The sequence below is a fragment of the Mirounga leonina genome, unplaced genomic scaffold (assembly GCF_011800145.1).
Source record: "Mirounga leonina isolate KUSES-001 unplaced genomic scaffold, KU_Mleo_1.0 Mir_454, whole genome shotgun sequence".
Classification (NCBI taxonomy): domain Eukaryota; kingdom Metazoa; phylum Chordata; class Mammalia; order Carnivora; family Phocidae; genus Mirounga; species Mirounga leonina.
This window is the reverse complement of record NW_023270763.1, coordinates 8924962-8938772: the sequence shown is the minus strand read 5'-3', so window position 1 is coordinate 8938772 and position 13811 is coordinate 8924962. Positions and strand designations below refer to the sequence as shown.

At 58.0% G+C, this 13811-nt stretch overlaps 2 protein-coding genes across 8 annotated transcripts in view; both read left to right on the top strand.

Annotated features, from left to right (window-relative positions):
* Nucleotides 1-13811, top strand: part of LOC117999470 (NADPH--cytochrome P450 reductase) — a 59212-nt gene that overhangs the window by 40795 nt on the left and 4606 nt on the right. For 5 of the 7 annotated variants that reach the window (XM_034988599.1, XM_034988600.1, XM_034988601.1 and 2 more), the window contains 3 exons: nucleotides 8641-8689; nucleotides 12018-12146; nucleotides 13511-13660. In XM_034988599.1, coding sequence (XP_034844490.1) covers nucleotides 8641-8689; nucleotides 12018-12146; nucleotides 13511-13660 — 328 coding nt within the window. Of the gene's footprint in view, nucleotides 1-6023; nucleotides 6493-6562; nucleotides 7321-8640; nucleotides 8690-12017; nucleotides 12147-13510; nucleotides 13661-13811 lie in introns of those variants that run through there. The other 2 variants (XM_034988605.1, XM_034988603.1) reach the window with 2 other exon arrangements.
* Nucleotides 2103-3840, top strand: LOC117999475 (translation initiation factor IF-2-like). Its single transcript, XM_034988617.1, has 3 exons — nucleotides 2103-2330; nucleotides 2647-2981; nucleotides 3173-3840. The coding sequence occupies exons 1-3, from the start codon at nucleotides 2261-2263 to the stop codon at nucleotides 3458-3460; spliced, it is 693 nt and encodes a 230-aa protein (XP_034844508.1). The 5' UTR covers nucleotides 2103-2260; the 3' UTR covers nucleotides 3461-3840.

Here is a 13811-nt window from a genome sequence, read left to right as displayed (position 1 = left end):
CAACGTGACAGGAAGTCTCTCGCTGGATGGGCTGCCCCTCCATCCCGGGTGTCTCCCTGCAGCGTTTTTGTTCCAGAAACCAGATCGTCTGTTTCACAGTTTCCCACAGTCTGGATTTTACTGATGGCATCCCATTGGGGCTTGCTTCTGAAAAGCCACAGAGGAGCTCATTTTCCCGCGTGACCTTCATCTGGGGGCTTGCTCTCCACCGAAGGGCTGGGAAAGCCACGCGTCAAGGCTGCCAGCCTCATGCCCATCCGTCTGCATCTTTGGAGCGCTGGCAGATGGAAAGAGGGCCAGAGTTCTTCCATGTCCAGTCCAGGGTCACTCTCTCTATAGAGAGGTGCTGGGCTCTGCCCAACGTGAAAACAGGCTCACACGAGCTGGACAAAGAGGCAGGCACAGGGGAGAGGCCTCTGTGGACATGGAGGGTGAGCAGTGCCCGAAGCCTCCCACCATCAGGGGAAGTGGTGGGAGAAGGGGCTCAGGGTATTCACGCTGCCCCCTCGAGCGCAGGGCTGGGTTGTCCACCGCTGCCTGACCGTGAGGGACTTCACTGCCTCTCCTTCCTCCCTGTCCTCTGCTGAGATCGGAGTGGTTTTGCTGTTCGATCTAGTGCCTGCAGCTCTGAAGGTGGCCTGTCTGCCGAGCTGGGCGTCTGTGGACCCCTGGACCTCGCTGGGCCTCACCCAGGGCTCGCTGCTGCTCGCTCCGTCTCCGTGCCAGGCAGTGTCCTCGGGGGCTCCGTGCATTGGGGAGCGATGAGTGTTTCCAGAGGCAGTGGGAATGCAGAAGAGGGTCACGCCTCCCCTGTGCCAGGATTGAGGTGCCCCCAAACTGAGTTTGGGGAGCTAAGTGGAAAGCAGGCCCACAGCAAAGATGCAGCTGGGCACACAGAGCAGAAGCATGTGCAGAAGTTCAGGGCGAGGACCGGCCGGGCGGCTCTGGGAGAGGCGTCACCACGGGAGGTCACCAAGGGAGTCCGTTGTCAGGAAGGGAGTCGAGGGTCACCGAGGGAACTGGGGGTCACCGCCCAGGGGTCTGCAGGGCTGGAAGGGCAAAGCCAGCACGCTGCCCCGTGCTGTTGGGCAGGCAGGCCACCTGGCCCCGCACGGCAGGTGTAGAGTCCTGGTCTGCATGCCGGGGAATATGGGAGGGTGTCCCTGAGGGAAACCGTAGCCCCTGAGCATCAGAGCACCCCACATGTTGAGGGCCGAGGAGCCCTGGAGATCGCTGGGAAGGGCCATGAGGTGCTCTCTGAGCGTGTCCGGGGACTCCGGGGAGCTGGGCTCAGCCTGCTCTGCTCATGGGGCGGTTGTGACCTGCCACGGCTCTGGGCTTTCGTGGCCTGGAGTTGGCTTCCTGCCCCCCTCCCCCCACCACACCCAATCCTCCCTGTCCTTGGCTGTGAAATGGGGGTAGAGAGGATTAAATGAAGTACAGTAGAGAGCTCCTTGAATACTAGCTGGCATACAGTAGGCACTCGATAAGTCGGAGTTCCCGTTCCGTGTTTTGGCTTTGACCCATGGCCTCCCACCTGCCAGAGGCCCCGTCCCCACTGGGTGCACCACCGCTGGTCCGTTCTCGTTCCCGCAGGCGAGAGGGCCGCTGGGTCAAATGTAAGCTCCAGCACATCACGTTGTTTTCACCAAAGGCAGCTCTTGCAAACCGTTCACTTTCAGCCACGGGGCCCAGGGAGCTGCCCTGCCTGCGGTAGAGAAATCCGGGCCCCCGTCCTGCTGTGCGTGCCAGCCAGCCTGCCCCCGGCTCTGCCCGGCACGTAGCAGCTCAGCACCGCCCCCTCTCTGGTCACGGGCACCTCGCCCCCGGGGAGCGGAGACCCTGCCTCCACACCGGGCTCTGGAAGGCAGCTGTTCCCCAGCAGCTGCCGCCTGGCTCGCCAAGGGCAGGGAAAGTCTCAGGAGGCGTCCGCCCCGTAGAGAATTGCACTAGAGTTGGGAGTAGAGGCGAAATGAATCCACCCGGACGGCTGGGTTCATCTCTTTCCAAGTGACTCAGTGCTTTTGTCCCCCCTCCCTCTCGTCCTCCCCACAGGGCAGCCTGCAGATGATGTCTGAGGCCCGAACCGGAGAGACTCCTGCTCCCGGTTGAGGAGTGGAAAGCCCTAACTGGACCCGCCTGGTCTCTGGGCTCAGAGCCTGGGCCCTCTGCGGCCTCCTCCGCTGGCTCTTTGTACTCGGGTGCCTCGGAAGGGCTGCCCCTTGGGGGGCAACGTCTCAGCAGCGAATGTGGGCCCACCATGCAGGGCGCCTGCCCCCCGCGCAGTGGGAGGGCACGATGTGGTCTCTCTGCACACAGGCTGCTGCCAGGTGACAGGGGCCCGGGGGCTGGGGCTCTGTTGCCCACAGCTCTTTTGTGGCAGGGAAGACGGGAACCAGAGCTAATTTAATAGGGTCCTGAGGCGCCCTGGCAGCGGGATGGTTGCAGCTTCCTTTGTGGAGAGTCAGCCCTGCCATAGCAACCTGCCTTCTAGTGTCTAGAAGAGCTGTATTCAGCCTCATGACTCTCCCCCCCGCTTTTTTTTTCAATTGGGAAAGGGGGAGGAAGTAGGGAGAAAGGGCTCCGATATAAGCAGTTACCAAGGAGACCCGAGTCGGGGTTGGAAAGGTTTTCTCCTTCCCTCAGTCCATACAGGCGGAGGAGGGGCGGGCGCCCAAACGCAGGGGATCGCCGGAGGTCCCGGGCTGGAGTGGCGAGTCCTCCCTGCGCCCGTGGGGACGGGTGCAGGCCGGGGCTTGGCAGAGGCTCCGGCAGGGCTGGGGTGTCCAGGGCACTCCGAGCTCACGGCCCGCCCCGCCAGCACTGCGGAGGGATGGACAGAGCCCGAGTTCCTGGCCGCTGGCTCCCTGCCCGTTTCCGGGAGACGGCCGGAACCTGCCTTCTCCCTTAAGTCCTGGGGTCGGGAGAGAAGCCATGGGGTGCACGTACTCCTCTCCGCGGGACGAGCCCACCCTGAGAAGGTCAGTTCCAGACGTGTCCCTGCGGCAGCCCGCGCCGATGCGCCTCGGGAGGGGGCCCCCGCCTGGGCAGGCTCAGCCTGGAGGCATGACGAGGCTGCCCTGTGGAGTTGACCAGCAGAGTCAGGCGGTTCCCCGGGGGGCCCACCGGGTGCATGGGACCACTGGTCTCTTGCTTGGGTCCCGGTTTGCAGGCTGCAATCCCTGCCTCCGAAGGAAGGCCCCAGTGGCCGGCTCCCCGACCTGGGAAAGAGCGGGCTCCAGGCACACAGCCCGGTGAGGAGCTGTCCGGCGGGGTCGGGCCGGGTGAGGGCACGCAGGTGTGGACCCACGCGGACGGAGCAGGTGAGTTCTGCCGCCCCGAGCCTGGCAGCCGGGCTTTGTGGCAGGGGGTGGGGGGGGGCAGGTTCTCCTGCTCCTCGAGGCTGCGTGTAACCGGTGGGAACATCGGCAAACTGCACCGGGTCGTGTCAGGGCGGTGACTAGAGGCACCGGGTCCTCCTGAGTCTCCTCGGCTCTCCCTTTCTCCCCATGCAGCACAGTCCTCCCCGGATCTCTGGAAGCCATCCCCGGAGCCCAGGGGAGAGGGTGGGAGTGTTCCTGCTTTCCCAGGGCTGAAGCTACTGAAGGGGCCCGTGCTGGCCTCCAGAGGTGCTCACGCTTCTAGAGAGAACTTCCCCTCCGAGCAGGAGGGCTAGCCCATCTTGCCCGCCCTTGAACGTTCCCAGCCAGGCCTGCCTGGCGAGCCCCCCACCTCCCTGCCCCCCACTTCCCGAGCTGCCAGCCTGGAATTCCCGCCCCATGCATGTGTCAGAGCCACGCACCCCTGGGCGGCCAGAGCTGAGCTCCGCCCGCCCGCCCGCCCTCCCCACCCCCAGCTGCATGAGCCTCATCCAAGAGCCCGTCGGCTGCCCGGTTTCTGTGGCTTTCCCTTGGGAACCGTTTTCTGTCTCAGAAGAAAGCCCAGTTCTTCCGCGAGGCCTTCGCTGGTGTCTTCAGACGCCCTGTGGGTGGACTGTCTGGTCCACCCTTTTGGTCTTAGCACGTACCACCCAGTGCCACCGGGCATCTTTCAAGTCCCAGAGTGACCCAAACGGCTTTCTTCCAGGGAACACCCTCTTTATCCCTGAGAGTTAACCAGGCTCCAGATGCTCTACAAGGAACAGGGAGGGGAGGGCGCAGAAGCCAAGACACAGTGTTTTCAGTAAGAGGAATCTGAGGCCTTGCAAGGCCACCACTCGTCCGTCACAGGCCCATTTGGTGGCAGATCCAGGATTCAAACTCGAGCCTCCCCCACTTCGGGGAGTGGGCCTCCCATCTTCCATGATTGTCCGCGGAGGCTGGTGCTGGCACTCGCAGGGTGGTGGGGGCACCCCTCCTGCTTCTGTGAGCGAGTCTCAAATCCCCCTTCCTCAGATGCAGCTTCTATGAAACCTTAGTCCTTGAGAAGAGGCAGGAGTTGGCTTTTCTGCTGCTGTCAGACCCTGACGTCAGGTGGGTCAGGAGCCCTCCAACAGCCTTCTCCGGCCCGACCGGCCCAGAGGCCACGCTCAGTGCCGGGCGCGGGGCTGAGCGCAGAGGCCCAAGCAGCTCCCCGCAAGCCTCAGATCCAGCAGTGAGTCGGGAGCATGGAGTTGAGGGCCCGGACGGAGGCCTGTGTGCCACGTGAGCAGCAGGGAGAGGCGTTCCGAAGAGGAACTTGTGCGTTGTGTCTTAAGGGATACATAGGCGTCTGGGACAGAGAGGAAGGGCATCGTGAGGAGAGGCTCCGGGGCAGCCATGAGCGGGAGGTCGGCGTGGCCCCAGGCGTCTGGAAAGTGCGAGACGCGCTCCGCACCAGAGGCCTCTGTGCTCCTCGGAGTAGCGTCTGTGATACGGTCCCTGCTCGGGGCTTTGCTTTCCTAATTGTCCTCGTTGGACGGAGCCTTCCAGATCTGTCTCCACGCACGTTTCTAAGCCTAGGATGCAGTTTTTATGTTCTTGGCACAGAAGCGTTACGTGCTCGTTGTAGGAAAAAGAGCGGTGGGGGACCTGGGAATAGAAATCAGCCAAAGAAGGAATCAAAAAAGACAGTCACTCAGCCCTGGGAGGGAACAGTTTTCAGCGTGCTCTTGTGTGCCCTTCCGTACCTTCCCTTCTAATCGGAATGGAATTGTGCCACCTGCATTATTCTATAACCTGCTTTTTCCACTTGGCAGCGTATCTCGAGCATCCTTCCCTGCTGGTGGATGTGATCCACGCTCCCTGATTCTTAGACATTGGAGTTGTCCCCTCCTTTTATAACTGTAAAATGCATTTGTAATTTGAAAAACCAAAATTGGGAACATCACAGGAAGCACCTGCCTCGTATTCTAACCCCGCAATATCCCCCTCCAGGTGCTGGGGTATTTCCCTGGAAGCCCTGTCTCTGGGAATAATTAATGGTGTGTGTTCCGTTATTTTAAGGACACACACTAAGCGGCCACGTGGGAGGGAGGCCGTGTCGTGGTCAGCACTGGGGGGGGGGGCACAACTGGGTGGCTGCTTTTTAGGTGTCAACTAAGTGCATTTCATTTGTTTCGTTTTCAGTTGAAGGGAAACTCACACCTTGTGAACTTTGCCATTCTGATCATTATTTTAAAACGTACAGATCAGTGGCTCTCGTGTGGCCATGGCCACGTACAAAGAGAAATCACGTGTGCCCTGGGAGCCCCTGCTCTTCTCTTCTAGTGTCTCATCAGCAAGGTTTGCGTTGCCGAAGTGTCCGTTCACGTTCGAGTTTGTTTCAGCGTAGGTCGCCCGCTCCCACGGCTCAGAATTCAGCAGGCGTGCAGTGGTGGGAGTCCCAGCTCCGAGCCCCGGGAGAGCGTCCTGGTCCCGGCGGAACACAGACGGGAAGGGCAGGGAAGATGGGGCTGTTCGAAGTGAGGCAGGGACAGAAGCTTGACATGTGGTCTGAGATGTTGGAGCAGGGAAGGGAGGGGTGCGGGCCTGAGGGCCTCCAGGCTTGCTCTTGCCCTGCTTCCGGGAGGGGTGGGCCTGCCCCGGGGGCGGGGGGGCTCTGGGTTGGTGATGCAGAGTTGGGGAGGGCCTGCTCCGGGTTCCTGGGCAGCGGGACCATGGCTGGGGGGGAAGGTCTGGGCAGCGGCACCCTGCTGCCTCCCAGGGGACCCCACAGGTAACGCCCTTGAGCCCTGGGGCCCTGGACCTAATGTAGTGGAAAACCCAGGGGGGCGTAGACAGGAACTTCTGCTACCTTTATGTTTGCAAAATCGTGTGTCTAAACAGCTTCGCAGAGCCCTCCTTAAAAGGAAGCTTCCTTGTTGGTCTTTCCACAGACTCCAGCCCCCTGGCCCCCACAGACAGCACTTCCATGCAGTGGTAGGGTGTGCGCATGACTTTATTACACTGTCCCGTGCACAGGAGGCCGCAGGATGTCGTGGAAAGGGCAAAGACCTTGGAGTCAGACTGCGATCGGGCCGTTGCCTGACCCCCTTACTGGCCACAAACTAATATGCTGTTGGGCCTCTGGAAGGTGGGCACCCAGTCCCCCCGGACACAGTGCTGCACCCTTATGTCCGTGTCGTCATGCGACATTTGCAAAAGCGTGCAAAGTGGTGTTTGTTAGTCCCGTTTTCAAGACGAGGAGCAACGGAGCCCAGGTTCAAGTTCACTCGCTGCAAGTCTGCAGGCCGCAGCCCGGGCTGCCCGGCTCCAGAGCCCCTGCTCGGCCCTCCCCCTCGTGGCACCCCTGCCGGCCCGAGGGTGTTGTTTGTGGGAAAAAGTGGGTTTGAGAAGCAAATTGTGGAAGCACAAACTTTATTAAAATAGAATATCCCCAGACAGGTACACGCAGAGAGATGATCTCAGCAGGTGAGCAAGGGGGAATTACTGCCCAGATCAAAGCGCAGATTGTTCTCGGTGCCCTGGGAGCCCCTGCTGTCCCTCGCCGCGTCCTGACTCCAGTCCATGTGCATTGGTTTCGCCTGTTTGGGGACTTTGTACAATGAAGTCGTACTCACACTCTCTCTTCCATCTGGCTTCTCACGCTCAGCACCCCACCCTGGGACTCATTCATTCATGCCGCGGTGGAGAATATTCCGTTGTCTAAATATGCCACCGTCGGTTTGTTTGTTCTCCTACGGGTGGACGTTAATTAGGGTTGTTTCCCGCTTGGCACCCACATGTCTAACACGGCTGGAACATTCTATGCGCGTATCTCGATGCACGGGCCCCGCTGTGCTCTGTCTGGTGTGCACCAGGGAGTGAGGTGCTGGGTTATGGGCGGACAGAAGAGACTGCCAAGCAGCGTTCGGGAGCAGCGGAGCCGAGGTCCATTCCAGCAGCTTCGGCTCCCTTCCTGGTAGGAGCCGTTCTAATGAGCGCACGGTACACCGCGCTGTGGTCTTATTTCCCGTTTCCCTGGTGACTAACAATGCCGCCACTCTCGACAGTAGCGTTAGATGCTCTCTCTGAGAAAGCGCTTGCTCAGGTCTTTTGACAGCTTTTCTGTTGGATTATCCAGTCTTTTGCTAGTTGATTGGTAGGGTTTTCTTATGTTCTCCACCCGAGTCAGATACACAGAAGTTGCAGACACCTGCCGTGCCGTGGCTCGCCTCTCAGTTCCTTAATAGTGCCGTTTTGAACGGAGACGGCCACACTTCAGCGTTCAGACTTGTCACTTTATTCAGATGGGCCGCACCGCACACATCCCGAAGATTTGCCATTCAGAGAGAGGTCTGGTTTTGGCGCCTTGCTGTCTTAGGCCTGAGGGTCCCTGGCCAGGCTCACTGGGCATCTTTATTTTTTATTTTTTCTTATTTTTTTAAGGATTTATTTATTTTAGAGAGAGTAAGAGAGCACGAGCGGGAGGGGGAGAGAGAATGTCCAGCAGATTCCACATGGCGCGTGGAGCCCGACGCGGGGCTCGATCCCACGACCCTGAGATCACGACCTGAGTCCAAACTGAGTCCGACGCTCAGCCGACTGCACCACCCAGGCGCCCCTCACTGGGCTTCTTTAGATGACCCTGCAGGCCTGGGCAAGGAAGAAGAGAAGGGAAAGGACCGGAAATGGAACGGGGGGCAGGCGGCCAGCAGCAGGGAGGTGGAGGGTGGGCCGGCAGTGGTGCTGCTCTCGGGAGGATGAGGTGCAGGATTCTAGAAGGTGCTACAGCCCCAGGGAACAGGTCACAGTGGCCCCAGTGCGGGGACGGGAAGGGGTCTTGGGAGCGGAGCAGGGGTCTGTGGGGTGAGGCAGTGGATGGGAGCATTGGGCCAGAGGCCACGGTGGGACACAATCCTGAGGGCCATCCCGGAGGAAGTGGTGTACAGATCGGTGCGTCCGAGTATGGCGTGTGGAAGGGAGTGGCAGGCGAGGCCGGGGACAGCTTCTGAAGGGACTTGCGTGCCCTGGTCTGTGGCCTTGGGAGCCCGCGGGGACTGGAGGTGAGATAGGGCCATAGGGACCCTTGGTTGGATGGCGAGGGACGGGAGTAACGTCCTTGACCCTTCTTTGCTCGCATGGATCTGGGGGCTGGAGGGCCTGCCTCTGGCAGCGGTGGCGTCTCAAGAGGCTTTGGACTGGCTGCAGAGGACGTGGGGAGGCTGAGCCGGAGGGGAGCTCAGAGTCCTGCCCTCGGGCCACGCGCATTCCATGCCCACCAGGTACTTTTGTCTTTCAGGACTTCCTCCGTCAAAGACAGCAGCTTTGTGGAAAAGATGAAGAAGACGGTGAGTTTTCTCCATGTCTGTGCCCTTCCCCGGGGGGTCGTGGCCCTGGTGGACGAGGGAGGGAGGCCAGCTCCTTTGGACAGGAGGGGAGAGCGGGCGCGAACATTCTCGGCTAACCAGAGCCCGAAGTTGCTCTGCCCTGCCCAGAAGGCTTACCCTCTTTTTCGGATGTTTACTTCTTGAACCAACTGCACTGTAAGACTAGCCCCTCCCTCCGACTCGGGGGGCTCTCCCTTGTCCTTCCTCCGGTCCAGGCCCCGGGCTGGAGCAGATAGAAACCTCACACAGCTGTGGCCAGAGCCCAGCTGTGGTTTTCTCTGGTTTTGTTGGAAGTATTTATTTCGTTTTATGGGAAAGTACTACATTCAAACGCTTAAAATCCCAAACAAACTCTCCTGTCCCTGCCACTCATCACCATTGTTCTTAGCCTTTTGTGGATCCTTCTAGGGCTCCTCTATGCCACCAAAAAACCCCCAGATCCTTATTTTACATCTTCTCAGAACACAAAAGGTGGCAATTATAGGTCATAAACCATGCTTTTCTGTACCTGGTTTTTTTGTTTTTGTTTTAACTTATTGATGTGTGTCAGAGCTCCTTCCATAGCAATTCCAAGACCCCTCCCTCTTTCACTGTAGCTGCCTAGTGATTTCATTCTGTGACCTTGAATACGATCCTTTGTTTTTGCTCTGCCCTGTTGGGGGGGGGGGGAGGGGGCGTCGGACTATTTCTAACCTTTAGCTCTTACAAACGATGCTGCTGGGACCCTGGAGACCAGTGTCCACATCTGTAAATACAGTAAAATCCCAGAAGTGGAATTGTTGGATCCAAAGGTGTGTGCATTTGTAGTTGTGATAGAAGCTGCCAGATTCCCGCCCCCTGCAACGCCCGCCTGCCCCGGGGTCACACCAGTGCACCCTCGTTAGCTGTGTGTGAGCAAACCTGTTGCCCCACAGCCTTGCCAGGAGAGTTTATCATCCAAGTTTGGAGGTTTGCCAGTTTTCTCGGTTAAAAAAAGCTGTCTCCAATTTGCATTTTTCTTGTGAATGGGTTTCAGCAGATTCTTGTGTGTTATGCCAATGGCATTTCTTTTTTTTATAGATTTTCTCTTCAAATCTTTTGCCCACTCTTCTGTCGGGATTGATCCTTCTCGAGGAATTCCTTAAAATGATGGAGAGTAACCCCTTGTTTGTGACACAAGTTACAAATATTTTCCCAGTTAAAAGTTTGTGTTTTGACCTGGTTCATGTGCACGCGTGCGTGTGTGTGCGTGTGTGTGTGTTGCCGTGTAAAGTTATTCAGTGAGGGCACTTTATTCCTCCTGTGACTTCTGGACTTTCAGTTATTTGCAATTTGAGTCATTAAGGCTACAGAGAAAAGAATCCTTGCACATTTTCTTTTCAGTGCTTTCTAATACTTTCTCATTCATAATTAAAATTCAGTCTGTTGGGAATTTATCCTGCTGTACGATGCGAGGCATGGATCCACTGCTAAGCTCCATGCAGTTGCGCCCGTCTTTTCCCCACTGGTTTTATCAAATATATGATTCCCACATGTATTTGGGCCTTTTTCTAGATTTTCCTGTCACAGTACTTTGATCTGGCTGTCTGTGGACAGTATCCTACTGTTTCAGTTACTGAGGTTTTACAAAGCTTGCTTTAATTTCCATATTGCTAGGCCCCGCCCCCAACCCACCCCAGCTCTTATTTTCCTGTTTTCCTGGCCGTTATTTTATATGTATTTGTCTGGGGTAACGGCTTTAGTGAGATACAGTTTACATTGCATACAGATCACCCTTTTAAAGTATACACTTCAGTACTTTGAATGTATTCCCAGAATTGCACCAACCACCACCACCGTCCATTCTAGAACATTCAGTACCCCAAAAAGCCACCCTGTACCCATTAGCAGCCATTCCCCACTCCCTAACCCACACCCCCCTCAGCCCGAAGCAACCATTCATCCACTTCCTGGGCCCCTTAGGGAGTTGCCTGTTGGGGACCTTTCCTATAAACGGAATCATTCCGTGTGTGGCCTTTCATGTCCGGCACCTTTCACTGAGCTTCGTGGCTTCGGGCTCCATTTCGTGGCACGTGCCGGCCCTGCTTTCCTTCTCATTGCCAAATCACATTCCAGCAGAGGGATTTATTTCTCCACACGACCTTGAGGATGAAGTTGTGGGGGTAAAAAGAGCTGTTCGGATGTTGCGCTGACTGGTGTTGGTTTCTGGATTGATGCGGGGAGAATGGATCTCTTGAACGTTGAGTCTTTGTGTGCAAACTCCGGGCCTCTTGTTTCGGTTGAATCCTTCATCAGGAGCTTCTTGCAGGTTCCCGGGAAGGGTTATCTCTAAGTACTAAATATGTTTTGATGCCGCTGTAAACATTTAGGCACTATTTCATATTCTGTTTTGTCCCCTTAACCTGAAATCCTAAGACTTCCCTGTTTTGCTAGTTTTTGTAACGATTCTTTAAAAGAACCTTTGTAGATGATCTGTAGGACATTCAGGAAATAGAAAAGGTATGAGAACAATTTAAAGCAATTATAATCCATACATTTTTTTTTCCTTTGTACCCACACGTTAGGGCTCCGTGGAAAAACCGGACAGCAGTCTAGGGCTTGAGGGCTCTGGAAACCTACCGCAGAGAGACCTCATGTTACATAAAGGGACCGGAAGGTGGACATGCCTGGCTTCCGCCTCCCAGCCTTCCACATCCAGTCAGCTGGGCCTAATTTGCTGCACCCCAGGCCGCAAGGGAGTCTGGGGAATAGAGGTCTGGCTTCTCAACAGCTGCGGGAGAGGCCACAGGAAGAGGCGGGTGGAGTGAAGAGCGTGGGAGCCCGTCCACTGGGTACCTTTCCTATCGTCTGGATTTTTATAAAGAATATTCCGTAATCACAGTTCTCCATGTGGAGACTATTGGTCTGCTTCTTGCTAGTCTTTCCCCCTTGTGCATTTGTGTATAAACAAAACGCACAGAGGTACACATGTGGGTCTAGAACAAAATGGGAGTATACTGTACATACCTGTTTCGTCACCTTTTTTTTAACTGAACATTACATTGTGTTTTTTTCCCGTGTCATTTAATAATCTGTCCAAAGTGTGATCTCGAGCAGCTGCGTGTCTGGGTGGCCTTGGTCACCGTCCATCACAGTAGCTGTGGCAGCGAGAGGGTTGCCCCAGAGGGACTTAGGAGGACTGGAGGCAGGAAGGGAGAGGGTCCCCTTGAGGGACCCCACCTGCCTAGCCTGCCCTGTGGTCACCTGGAGTCTCAGGTGAAGCCTGTGGCTCTTGGTCCCTCACTGACCCCGCGTGTCTTGCTTTCTCTAGGGCAGGAACATCATCGTGTTCTACGGCTCCCAGACGGGGACGGCGGAGGAGTTTGCCAACCGCTTGTCCAAGGACGCCCACCGCTACGGGATGCGGGGCATGGCTGCAGACCCCGAGGAGTATGACTTGGTGAGCACTCCCCGCACCTTGGCCCTTCCAGTAGCGACGGAGGCGTCCAGAGCATGGGGACGTGTAAGGGACTGAGCCAGCCGAAGGGACGGACAGTCATGGGCATCTCCTGTCGCTGGTCCGGGTCACCGGGTGGCCCCGGGCGTGCAGGTGTGAGCTCCCGGCGCCGTGCATGTCCAGCCTCCCCTGCCCCGCACGCCATAGGCTTGCCCGGGCTGGCCGGTGCAGGGAGACGGGACTCAAGCACCTAGTGGATCGGGTCTCAGCAGTCCAGGAAGGAAGTGTTTCTCGTTTCTCCCTTGCGCCCCCAAACTGTAGCGGCAGGGGAGGCAGCCCGGGCAGCCCGGGATGGGCACCGCACGGAGCCCTGCAGCTAGGCTGTGAAACGAGGCTTTATTAAAAAGCTCGTGTATTAACTGGAACAGGAACAGGGCCGGAGGGAAGGGCCCAGGGAGCCTGAGAATTGGGGATTAAGGTCCCCTGTTGGGAGCTGCAGGATGCCCCTGTCCCCCATCAGCTCCCCTCAGGTCACCCCAGGCCTGTCTGCTGGACTTAGTGCTCACATCCTGCTTTCCACTGCCCCCAGCCTCTCCTGCAGGGGGCGCAGGGCAGGCTCGCCTTGCTCATTGGCCTCCTGTCATTGGCTGTTTGTCCTTTCCTGAGCATGGCGATGGAAACTTCCAGCCATCTGCTTGCCTGTTTATGGGGGGGGGGGGGTAGGAGAGCTAATGCCAGCCAGGTCGCCAGCCCCAGGGAGGGGAAGAGGCTGGCCAGGAACAGGTGGTCCTGGGAGAAGTCCGGAGTTGCCGTCCTGCTCCTCCCCGGATGGGGTCCTTGTGGGTCATGGCCCAGGCCCGACCTGTACGCGGCCCAACGTCCTTTAGTCTCGGGGACCAGCACCGCCACCCCTCTGGCTGCAGATCTCTGTGTTAGGTTGGTCAACAGTTGGTAAGGAATTTGCGAGAGCCCAGGCTCCGCTGTGCTCCTGGGACTTTGCGGGACGAAGAGGCTCTCCCCCAGGGGCCCAGGTTCTGAGTGCCAGCTGGGGGCTCAGCACCCAGACCCTCACCCGTGTTCATCTGAGCCTGCCATTCCCTCCCCTCGGGAAATACACCCCCCTCCACTCCAAACTGCAGATGTCTAACTGTCCCACGCACCGGTTCAGCCCCTTCCGTGCAGGCCTCCCTGACTGCTCGGTGCCCTGTCCTGAAGGAATCCCCAGCCGACCCGGAGCCTGTGGGACGCCCCTGCCTGGCAGCTGCCCCAGGCAGGGCCTGGGCCCACCTGTCTGCATCCCATCAGGCACAGACCTGACGTGGCTCAGTCAGGGTTGCTGGGCCCGGGCCCCGCTCTTGTGTCCCCAGGCCGACCTGGGCAGCCTGCCGGACATCGAGAACTCCCTGGCCGTGTTCTGCATGGCCACCTATGGTGAGGGGGACCCCACGGACAACGCCCAGGATTTCTACGACTGGCTCCAGGAGACCAACTTGGACCTCACTGGAGTCAAGTATGCGGTGAGTCACCCCATCTTATCTGCAGTGGCTTTCCCTGCCTGTGGCACCTCTCCCGGGCCTCTGGACCCCCGTGTCCAAGGGGAAAGCCTCCCTCCCGTTGCCACCTCACTCTGATCGGCCAGGGCGCTTCCAGCTGGGGGGCCTGGCGGGG

Excerpts from the sequence above, each read along its gene's own strand:
- LOC117999475 (XM_034988617.1), top strand. The coding sequence starts at position 2,261 with ATGCAGGGCGCCTGCCCCCCGCGCAGTGGGAGGGCACGATGTGGTCTC. Across the intron at positions 2,331-2,646 it reads TGCACACAGGCTGCTGCCAG|TCCATACAGGCGGAGGAGGG; the intron begins GTGACAGGGGCC and ends TCCTTCCCTCAG. Across the intron at positions 2,982-3,172 it reads GACGAGCCCACCCTGAGAAG|GCTGCAATCCCTGCCTCCGA; the intron begins GTCAGTTCCAGA and ends CCCGGTTTGCAG.